The sequence below is a fragment of the Pyxicephalus adspersus genome, chromosome 5, assembly GCF_032062135.1.
Source record: "Pyxicephalus adspersus chromosome 5, UCB_Pads_2.0, whole genome shotgun sequence".
In the NCBI taxonomy this organism is placed as follows: Eukaryota; Metazoa; Chordata; class Amphibia; order Anura; family Pyxicephalidae; genus Pyxicephalus; species Pyxicephalus adspersus.
In genome coordinates, this window is record NC_092862.1 from 74569859 (window position 1) to 74582341 (window position 12483).

Genomic DNA, 12483 nt, shown 5'->3' on the forward strand with positions numbered 1-12483 from the left:
ACATAAATCAAATAAAAAAAGCAATATTGACTTACTCAGTCTGGACACCCTCTATCATATTACCTGCTTTACAGAATTATAAAAAAGAAGGGGGTTACAGTTGGGAGGTCCAGAGATACCTTTGCTGTAAATTATGTGTGCAGCAGCTTAACAAGGTTGACATTATCATCCTTTCAGAAGGATTCCAGAAAATAGTAAGTAGCACTACCCTCACAGTAAGAAACTAAGAAAGTAAGAAAATATTTGTGATACCTCCCCCTGCAGTAAAAGAAATATATATAAAAAGATATATATATATATATACAATTATAGTTTTGTTTACCTTTTTCTGATGCAGATTAGGATTGGGGAAGAGTCCCTCATTGAATACCATATGACATAGGTCTTATATAGTGTAATACCAATTTAATCGCAAAAGTCATGTCTAGTGGTTTCTTCTTAGTGATAGCCATTCTTATTTATACACTCAGAATACACTTAACCCACTTTTAAGTGAATTTTATTTTACAATTGTTCCACACTATAATTCATTATTATTTCCACTGTTATATTTCGTCAGTTATCCAACACAGATCACATCGAACACAAATGAGGTCTAAAGTTTGAGTCACAGCGGACCACATCTCCACATAAAGACAAATCTTCAATGTTGTGTTGACCTGCCAGGAAAAGAGACAAAGATAAACAGCACAGCAAACATGTACCTGCAATGCACTGCTTGCCTATTAAATATTAACGGCTTCAATTACATTTACATAAACTGGGCAGCTGTGGACAGAACTTCCACTGCTGCATTTTGGCGCTGCTGTCATGGAAAGAAGCCGGAAAATCATGCGTCTGGAATGGACAATGAAGCAATCCCAATCTCCCCTTTATGGTGACCTGAAGACGATCGCTCATCAGTCTGGAGACCCGATTGTAACACGACCTTCAGTGGAACAAACTGCTTTCCTTCCATGTCTTTCAATGTAAACACTTGTGAACATCATAAATAAATTATGTCTTCCTGTCAATCACATTCTTTAACTGAAGCTGAAGTAGAAAAGGACAAATGGATGAATGATAATGTACAGCACTGAGGAGATGGCATAGCGATCTTTTTTCCTAAATATATTCATATATTCATTCATTTTCTCGATGAGGTGGTTCCCTTCCTAGAAGTCTGTTTTAGCTGGATGTTTCTTGTCAGCCATCAGATACAGGTGGGGTGACCCAGCCGTACTTCTCATGGGTCTTCACCAAACTCTTGAAAGTTGCTTCTGCTTCCTTTCTGCTGAAGGCTTTTTTAGATTTACCAGCTTTTCTGCAAATACGACCCTGGGAAAAAGAAGAGAAATCTCTTTAGAACTTCAAAACTCTGATACAGAGGAGTAACAAATCATCTCCTTTTATGTATCAGCAATACCGTCCTTTAGAGAAAACTGCTAAAAATCAAAGTTGTTTTGCATGTTATTACTTCTTTGCAGTCATTATAAATCATGTAACCTTAAAGAGATTGAAAGATGATAGACATTATTCATTGTGTAATAGAAAAGGGCAATCAATTATATTATCCAGATGTGCTTGAAATAAATTAAACTGTTATTATTTTTAAAAAAAAAACTCATACTGGGATTAAAGCCAGCATACTACCTTAAGAAATAGGTAATGAAATGCTCTAGACACAAAACATGGTATGAACTGGCCATGGTTTTTATTAATGGCTTACCAAACAATAACAAACGCTTAACATTTATAATAACCAAACATTTACTTCCACCAGCGGGAGAACATAATTACTTTATGATTTCCAAAATTTTTTTGCTGCATGTGAATAATACAATTAACATGGAAAGCATCAGCAATTTGCAAACTGGTGGCTATCAACCACCATCAATTTTGAAAAATATTATTTCTCAAAAAAAAAAAAGATCTTCGGTTCCACAGAGCAACCAAGAAAAACACAATGGCCCTGATTTATTAAAATTCTCCAAGGCTGGGGAGATCAGGCTGGAAGTCAGGCTATTTGTTAGCAAATGTTTTCAATCCTGGACCAGATCCATTCCAGGTTTGCTGGTTCACCCAGCTTTACTGATGAAAGTGTATTCTCTCCAGCCGTGGAGAACTTTAACAAATTAGGGCCAATGCATAGGCAATATGAGAGGCAATGAACATATAAGTAAATTAACCATGATATTTTATTACAATATCAGAATCATAAGAAAGTATAAACAATAGAGTATCCTAATGCCACCAGCAAAAAGAACAAAATCAATTCTCTTCAGGATGACACACAGCTATTTCAGTCTCAAAATTACATATTTTGAGGTATATTTACTTTATGAATCACCTTTGGGTTGATAAATCAGCCTCTGAAAACAAACATTAGCTCATCACTATAGGTTTTTAGAAATCTATTCACTGAAAAGCATTAGGAAACAACAAGAAAGAAGCATGCAGGGAAACTGCAGGTGCAGCTTAGAGTAATATATAACTCAACAGGGTAATAAATACTCCCATTTTATCATCCATTCATGCTTCTATAGTGTATGTGAAATAGTGGTTTTGTAGAGAAAATCTACCATGAAACTGCAATTGAACATAATACCATAGTCTAGAAGTGTACATAGCTTTCTTTTAAAAATGAATACAGGTCCCACTAATACTAAAGAATTAGAAATATACATTGTTGCTGTCAAAGTTACTTCTCTGTAAGTTTATGTTTACAGTTTACATTTTACAGTTTATGTTTAAGTTTACATTTTGTAAGGGAATTTTTACTAGCCTATGTTTTGGTCTGGCATTGTCATAGGGATAGTAAAGCAGAAGGTAGATACAAAAATAACCTTACCCAGATACTACTGCTGAATCAGATCAATATCCAGAATAGTATGCTAATTGTGTGCCAGACTACAATGAATAACATGAAGTCAGCATTATATTGACCTAAGTAATTAAGTTCAATATTTGGTATTAAATATTTTTTAAAAAATGGGCTGGTAAAGCTATAAATTTAACAACTGCCAAAAGCACAAGGTTACCTATTTCAGTATTCAGAAATTAGTACATGGACTGGCATCAAATAGGAAACCCCATCCATGGCAAAGAAAGCAGGATGTAATGTACGTTTCTGCTACCACCCCTCTCTTGAATATAAATAGATATAAATGATGGAGCAGAGTGACACATCATCATGTAAAAACACTGAAACTCACAGACAGTGTGGTTACCAATTCACAGCCGAGTACTTTAAATTAACCTGTCCTAAAGCTAAATTGGTTAATGTTTATCACAATTTAGATGTTCTATTGAAACTAATAAAATTATGTTTTTTCATACAAACGTTGCAAAAAAATGTGTTCACTCACATCATTCTTAGTATCTAAAATGTTAACATAATAATCTGCTTCTCATTTGTGTCTCCCAGAAACACAACGAAAGAACACAAAGAACACAAGGAAAGCCAGCTCTGTTGACATGTAAGACTCTTGTGACATTATTTATGGAAAGAAGACAGAACTAAGTGGCTATGTGGCTACACCTGAGCCCTATCTAATGACACATTGGAATTTTGTGGTGTTACATTTAACCATTTGTCCGTGAACAAATCAAGGTGTGATTTACATTTATTCACTTGTTACTCTCAACAAAAGACAAGCAGTAAAAATGAAAACCGCTTTGTGACAATCACTCCCAACTTTTAATATCTCATTCCTTAATGAAAAACCCAGCTCACTCATTTTACCACACTGAAATCCTAGATTTTGCAGTTTTAAATTAATTTAACATACTGATTGCTTGGCTTGAATATTTACTACTGTTATTTGATATGTAATGTACAGCGCTGCGTAATATGTTGATGCTATATAAATACTTTTTTTAATAATAATAATAATAATAATAATAATAAAATAATAATAATGATGATGATGATGATGAACAAACAAGCAACATATTGAGATTCTTTTTTTCTTAAACGCATGCACAGTGAGATCAGCAATTTTTTATACATTTTCCGTAAGCATGCCACCTTTCTTGAGCCTACGCAGTGTGAGATCAGGTGACATAGAAAAAAAAACAGGAAAAAGAGGAAGAAATGGCGGCGCCCTGGGTCTGGGAAAACAAAGAAGGAAGACAGGACGGCACAGGACCAACTGTACAAGGGTCACAGAGGCATCGAAAGCTTCCCATCTATAAAGGTAAGTGTAATTTTTGCTTTTTAATGTGAGTTCACAGTTTAATATAAAAAGTTATTCAGCATTATTTTGTATGATTTTGGTATTTATAGTTCTATTAAAAAATAGATCTAAACCCTAAATCAATGTAATTTATGTTTTAACTACATTATGTCTGCATGCACCTATTCCACTGTTAATGTAAAGTATATCAAAAGCCAAAGTTACCTTTTTTGATGGAATGGGAAGTGTTAAAACTTCTGTATATTTTTTATAACCGTCTGTGCCCCCCACTGGAGAGGTTCAATATCTTCATTTGTCCTGGAAACCATTGTCAATGAGACAAAAAAGCAACAGGGAATTCAAAATTGTACAGCTGTCAGTAGAATAGAATTAGAACGAAAATGTTCCAACCGGGAAACCTGTACAGATGACAACTAATATAGTATATGCAGAAATTTACTATCACTTGCGTGTCCAGTATTAGAAGTGAAAATCTCCCAAACGAGGCTGAACCAGTAAATGAAATCTGACTGTGTTTCTAACCATTTGTTATGTTATCTGAAAGCAATAAAAACATGTTTAGTTTTAGATGTACCCTAAAAAGTACCACTTAGTCGATCTCTCAACCTCTACACCTATTTACCCCTAACAAAGATAACCCTTTATATTGGCACTAACCTTTTTATTCTTTTAATACTGTAATATTCTGACTCAATGTGAAATCTAGATTTTCCACTTATTCACTGACATTATACCACATAGTTGTATCTATGGGCACAGCATGTATCTTGCTATAGTCTTACACCAAGTACACTTCTGGCCTTTTAATTATTTTCAAACACCCACATAAAAATAATAGAATATTTCCACGGAATCAGAAAACCATCTGGTGATATTGCAATAAACCAAGTAATGAAAAACCACCGGAAATTTAATCTAGGTTTTCTCAAAATGTGAATGTACAGTAAAAAAAACAGCCATTTTTATAGTGTGACGGCATTTTTTTTTTTATTAGAAATGGCATGGAACAAAGTAGTGTTACTTTGATGGCTATTTGAAAAAAAAAAAACATAGAAGAATGTGCTGCAAAATGTGTATTAATTTGTCCAAATGTATCCATGAGTATTTCTATGAACCTATACCCTTTACTTATCTATCACAAGAAACTAACTTTATCTTGGTGGGATTGACTTACTAAAAGAATAAAGGTTGGTTCCTTTCTTCGGACCTCCACTCAATACATGATACAGGTCAGCATATGAAACTAATGATTGCTGTGGGGGACCTAGGAGGTTGACTCCTCTGGAAGTGTCAGTTTCTCAGAGTTTCAGGGGACCAGTTCAGAGTATCAGAGTAAATTTGGCAATGTGAGCAGCAGGAAAGGTATTTACTGTTACAGGGACAGAAAAGGACCATGGCATCCTGGAAACTGAAAAAAGACAATTGTATTGTAACTTGAGGATCTACGTTACCAGTGTAGGATTGATAAGAGCTTGTATTAATCTCTTTTAATTTTCCAGCTGTCTTGTGCACTACAAATTTGAATCTGATTGGCAACAGTTTTGTTGAAACTTGTCTTTTTGACCCTCTAAAGGGTCTTGCCATTGCCATTAATTTAGGATTTCTGTCACCAACAAAAAAAAAATCAAAGCAAATCTGTATTTGAAAAGTTATTAGCTGGAATTAGCTGGCTCCTGCCTATAGTTCCTGTTTCCCTACACACACAAACACACTTTCCAGTGCAAATACAATTACTATATAACATCAACGATTATAGTTCAAAAAAAGAAAAATACAACTATTGTCCTAATGCATGTAAAACTGTTTCTGACGGAAAAAATGCTGCAAGTTCTTCTGAAGAAGGTGGACTATTTGCATTATGGTAACCCTATCCACTTGAATAACATTTATGTGAAGTTGAGCATTTGATATCGTCTATACAAGACGATATCAAATGCTCAACATATCAAATACTATACGATACGATATCAAATGCTATACATTTGTACTGCCAGGCACTTTCTTTCGCCTCTGGCATCTGTATTAGTTTCTTTTGACAGGATCCTGAAACATCTTTGTAGCAAAACAAAGATTCTCTTGAGGTTATGGTGGAACTAATGCCATTTTATTCTCGGTGTTAGGTCTCCTCTTACCATCCACTCTGTCACAGAATTCAGTTTCATGTTTTAAGTTTCCTTTTGCCACGCTGTATTGTGATTTGTCACCGGATATTGGCTGCATTTTTAAAAACCATAGTTAAGGAAAAGGGGAAGCCCTTTCCTTCATGTCTTTTCTGATATCACACATGCGCAGTGGGATCAGCAGTCACTGCTGTTTTGTTATTCTGGTTTTAGCTATTTACAGTGGTAATGACAAAAAAGCTTGTTTTGGATTAATAATGTAGGTCACCCTGGCAGAAATACTTCTGCAGATAATATTTCCCTACTCCTGACTTCAGTACTCACCCTGACCAACTGGTCGACGTTTGGGGACGGGAGCATGGGAACCTTTGTTCAGCCAGAGCTGAACTAGAGTCACCTAGTTCTCCCGCCTCCCAATAATTGACACATGTTCTTACATGTCCACCCACCTTAGATCAGCCACTCTTCCTGGCTTATCTGAGGTGGGTGGAATCCTGTGACGCCACCCTCTTAGTGTTTATAGGGCGGGTCAGGGACTTAACATTTAACCAAAAATTTTGGTATTATTTGATATTAAAGTTATGATTCTATACTATTCTATTTTATAGAATCCATTATCCTTCTTTCCTCACTGTGTCATATTTGATTAGCAAGCTGTGGCGGCAGCCCCAACTGGCATTTTACACATCCCTGTTACCAGGTAATTTTTGAATTATAAAATATCTAGTAGTGTTACTCAGTACTAAGTAACACTATGAGATGCATACACCTGTCCTTATATTGGCACTATTTGACACTAAAGATATTATTATTATTATTATTATTACACAGTATTTATATAGCGCCATCATATTACGCAGCGCTGTACAAAGTCCATAGTCGTGACACTAACTGTCCCTCAAAGGAGCTCACAATCTAATGTAGATATGCCTGTATACTACTCTATTTTAGAGAGATCAAAAAAACCATGATCCTGTCATCTCTGTTTTGCAAGCTGTGGCGACAGCCCTTACTAGGACAAGTAAGTAACAATATAAGATGTAAAAACCTGTCCTCACCCCCTTTATTATAAACTCAAGATACATTCTAAACTATGAGTACTTTTTGGTTTTATATGTAAAGAATCATAAAAGCAAGGAACTGTCACCTTTTTAAAACATCACAGATGAGCCATTCCAAGTACCTTCATCCTTGGTGACGTAAGTTTTTTAGAACCAAAACAATTTTTCTTTTCTTTTGAATACTAAAAAAAATACTTATTAGGAGTCACCACTAAACAATTACAGTTTAATTACCGCACCAGACCTAATTTTAAATTTATTAGTTATTAGTTACAAATATAGATACTATACTTGTTTATAAATATTTGACAAGTTGATTTATGTCTACTTTATATACCTAAATTACTGATGTAATTTGGATGTACCTATATATATATATACATGTACCTATATATACATATTCCACTAATATGTACCTATATATACATATTCCACTAATATGTACCTATATACACATATCCTACTAAATCCTACTATTTTGTATTGAATAATAATGTATATTTTACAGTGCAATATGACATTATAGTAACATGTTCTATAAATGTACCTAGACTGTATGCAGACCCTAACATAAAGCACACAGCTACCCCTGAGGAAGCCTACGAAGGGCGAAATGCCTCAGGTAATAATTCTATGCGCGAAAATTCCTGTTCTTTGCATAAATCGCTTACATAATAATCACGGTATCTTTTAAACAATCAGCACTTAAAAAGTAGGTGATCTGTGTCTAGTTACAAGGTTTTGGACCTCAAGCCAAGAGGCCACATTTAAATAATTTTGTATGTGACTAAAACATTGTATGATTCTGAATACTTTTGGAAGATGTAAAATATAAGCTATTTGTTTTTGCCAAAAAACCCTGCTTGTCGATTTGTGTTTCTCAATCAATGCATTAAGTCAAAACACCAGTCTTGCATAAATGTTGAAAGTATTACATTTAGTGGATAAGCATGACAACCAGGCAGTATGCAGTTTTAGAAAAAAAGGTCAGCAACTGCAACCATCACATAAATTAGATCTCCTATACTACCCTAAGAGGTCCAGTTGTAGAAGGGTTTGGTGTCACTTGCAGCAATCAGTTTAGTCTGCCACATTTATCTTTTCAATTCCTGCTGTGCAAACTAGCAAATATAACTAAGGAACACAATAAAGATAAATAGGTTTAAAGCATATTACTTACAAAATCAGCTAAATCATGGTAAATTATTTAATAGCAAATGCACAAAAAGCAACTAAACTCATTTCTTTTGGGATTATGGTTTAGTATCAATCACTAAAACTATGTTTGAACCTTCCAGGTCTGATATTACCATTGAGTTTTGTAAGGCTAATTTTTACCTAATTTTTAATTCCTTATTTAAAGTGTAATGCAGAAATAGCAAACTGTACTGCAGGTGAAAGACTTGCAAGTAGCTTCAGCTGCAGTTCTTCCAAAAGCGTAGCCAAAAAATTACTTTGTTATTTGTGGGAAATGCACCACGGATGTGTACAAAAAATCGTTCCCAACCACTTGAGGGATTTATACTTTAGTTTGATCACTAAAAAATGAACAGACATTTAAGAAGGAAAATAGAATTCATCTCACGCTAAATTTTGTTTGTTACTTAACAAAACATAAAACCAGTAGTAGTATAAATTAAATTAAACACAACTATCTCTTAGGTATTGATATTCATACTACATATGAATATCAATACCTCAACATCAAATATCAATACCTCAGTAACATGCAACTAGAAAGTGCATCCAACTCACTATGTGTATATCAAAATCAGTAATATACTACAAAGTGCATCCAACTCACTATGTGTATGTCAAAATCAATCTACAGTTCTACATTTTTCGTAGGTGCAGGCAGCATCTCACAATGCACAATGCATCTAAATTACCTTATGGGATGCAATAACTGGTATGATCAACTTTTAGTCTTCGTGTACAGCAGAAGAAATCTGAAGTTAGTAACATTGGTTTGCAGGCAGCAGAAGGTCAAATCAGCATGTAAGGTGTCTTGTTCTTGAGCACAGGTACACTTTTAAAGACATGCCTTTGTTTTCTGCCTGTTGCAATCTCATTGGAGAAGACTCAGGTACACTTACTTTGTAATATACTTACCTCTAATTAATGTTTTGACAGTTTTCTGTCTTCATATTCTTAATTTGAGCTGGAGGCATTCACTACCCCTACCTACGGTAATACTCTCTTTCCAGATAGGTCCCCTGTGTTTAATTTCAAGAGGGCAGATTTATATGTTTTCCTCTGATTAGTATTGGGGAACCTGACTAGTCATTACAGACCTGGTTATTGGGTTAATTATTTAGAGAAAAGAAACTGATGTCTTTAATCCCTAGTAAGGCTATTTGATGAGAAAAAAACATTAATATGTTCACAACAGATTAAAAGTACACTTCATAAAAGCTAAAAGCTGAAATTAGATAAACATCTGAATGCCACACTTTTACAAAATTACAAACCGTAACATTAAAAGCTTACATTAACCAGAGAGCAGTTGTTTTCAGCTCTGATGGAAAATAGAGTGGTAATTTCATAAATTATTTGTATACTTAGTGAAGCATTTACCTAAAAGTGTTGTTTTTACATTTTAAAATGCTTGTTGTTTTCTATTTTCCTGATAATATGTGATATTCATTTTTGTTGGTGTCCCTTTTGGTGGCTATCTGTATATATCTAATGCAATTAGCATTCCTAGAAAACAACTGCTGCAAGAGATTACATTACACTACGATCTACCTAGAAAGTATAAAAATTCATCTTTCCTGCAAAGCTGGTAAACTCAATGAGAATGATTTGAGTTTTGAAAAACTAACTATTGATCTCGGATGTCCACAAGCTGGTGCTGAAGGATAACACAACACTGGGCTCATAGACAGGAACATTAACTTGCATTATGTCATCTTGCACAGTGATATATATAAATGCTTACATAAGTAAAACCAGTTTAGTATTTACTGAGGCAGAGATTAATTATATTCAGGGTACAAACCTGGCAGAGTAAATTGGTCTCTTCAAATCCTTACTCACTGTACTAATAAAAGTACTTTTATGACCATGTACACTTTTTTTTTTAATCAGAACTCATTTCTGCTACATTCAAGTCAACACAATGTAAAACCATCTTAGAAGAAGGTCAAATGAAAGTTTGGAGGCCAGAATGTTACATGTGCCTGAAAAAAATCTGCAAGCAAGGGGTAGTGTAAAAATGGTTTTTACCTGCCGAATCTCTTCCTTTCCCTCCAGAGGTACCATGCTCTCCTACTGATGCTTTAGGTCATTGTTTCTCAACCAGGGTTCCCCCAGAGGTTCCTTGAGCAATGAACAATTTGTGCAACCTAAAACTGGGTACACACTTCCAATAATTATCCTTAGAAAATGAATGATTATAACCGATCAACAATTCTGTACATGCTGTAACTATACGATCATTCAAATATAATCCTTCAATAATGATAGATAGACGAGAGATAGCGAACGATCGTCAGACAATCAGATCCGTCGTTCATTTGCAACAACAATCCTCGTTCGTCGACCTCGTTGGTCACCTTTTTTGTGAACAATTTTCGGCCGATCAGTCATTCGTTTCCAACGATAATTATTGAAAGTGTGTACGCAGCTTTACTCAGTTTAACCAATGATCTTTTTGGCTATCTGTAAAGGTGACAATTTTCTCACTAGCTAGCAATGTAAGAGGCATTTTTTAATAACTGTGCCTGGACAAAAAGTAGTTTAATTCTTGCACTGCATCTCCCCCCTCCAAGGGGACTGTAATAGGCATTTCTAAAGTTCATCTTTAAAATAAATGAAAAGCAATGGGATCATTTCAGGACATTCCCGATCTTAAGGAAAAGAACATATTGTATTCATACCTTAGGAGATATAAAAGGGCAAAAACATATTGTATGTGGAGGTGTGAAGTGTGAATAAGACTCATTAGTACTTGTATGGCTGATGCTTGGATTGTTTTAAAAGAAAAGCTGTGGTGCTTTTTTGCTTTTTAAAAATGTATCAGTATTTTTTTAATTAAATACACTATGGGCCTGATCTATTAAAGCTCACCAAGGCTGGAGAAGATACATTTTCATTGGTGAACCTGAGTGATCCAGCAAACCTGGGATGGTTCTGGTTCAGGATTGCAAACATTTGCTAACAAATAGCAAATAAAATCTATTCCAGGTTTGTCTGATCACCCAGGCTCACTGATGACAGTGTACGCTAAACGCTAAATGCTACCTAGATAAAGCAATCATATCCTAGAGCGATAAATGTAACTGGTTTATACATATTTGTTGCCCATATTTGGTTCTCATTTGCAGAGATCATTTTCTTGATATAATCTCTGCGTCTTTTTTGCCAACACTATTATTCTTTGACATACTACTGACTTCAGCTGGAAACTAAGCTCCACTTCATTACATGTGTGCAATAAAACTGATCAAGGTTACTCATTCTGTAGGTGAAGCTGGGAGGCATTCACTACTATGTCAGTGCTAAAAGAAGACTTTCCGCTATTGTTAGTTTTGCTGAAAATACTGTGAACAATAGTGATGGAATCGAGGTGGGTTGGAGACAATTAACCCCCTCAGCAGTGAAAGGCCTGAGAACTTACAAGACAAAATGAAACATATTTAAGCTGCTGTGATGCACAGGAGAGATTTTAGACCTAATTGACTAAAGGATATATGAGTACACCGATGCATTAATCATGTACAAACAAGCATATTCATAGAATTTATAATGTACAGGTGTATGTAGGTGGCCAGGCAGAACAGAATTTACTAACAAGTACAGTTTGCTATGTAGTTTCCAGAATCTGAATGTATTCCAGCTTAGCTATGGAGCACCTGAAATAAAAATGTGAATTCCCTAAGGTAATTTGTTTTTAGGAAAAGATCTGGTGCCAGAGACAGGAGGGGGCACTAGGTGTAGGGCCTACATGACTGGGTGGGAAAGCTGAGCTGGGCAGGATGGGGTTAAAATGGCCAAAGACAGGTTAAGGCAGATTGAGCTATATAGGAAAGTTGGGTGAGGGGGTGAGGATAGAGGTCTGGTCAGAAGCTAATAAGATATCCACTCTCCCTCCCTGTTATGGGCATTGGCTTCCTTTTTTTG

At 35.1% G+C, this 12483-nt stretch overlaps 1 protein-coding gene across 1 annotated transcript in view; it reads right to left on the reverse strand.

The window, feature by feature from the left end:
- Window positions 1–482: 482 nt before the first annotated feature.
- The window catches only part of UBE2QL1 (ubiquitin conjugating enzyme E2 QL1), a 30018-nt gene continuing 18017 nt past the window's right edge, over window positions 483–12483 (reverse strand). Inside the window, exon 2 of the mRNA XM_072411878.1 lies at window positions 483–1317. Within this exon, the coding sequence (XP_072267979.1) occupies window positions 1186–1317 (132 nt within the window). The 3' untranslated portion in view covers window positions 483–1185. The remainder of the gene's footprint in view (window positions 1318–12483) is intronic.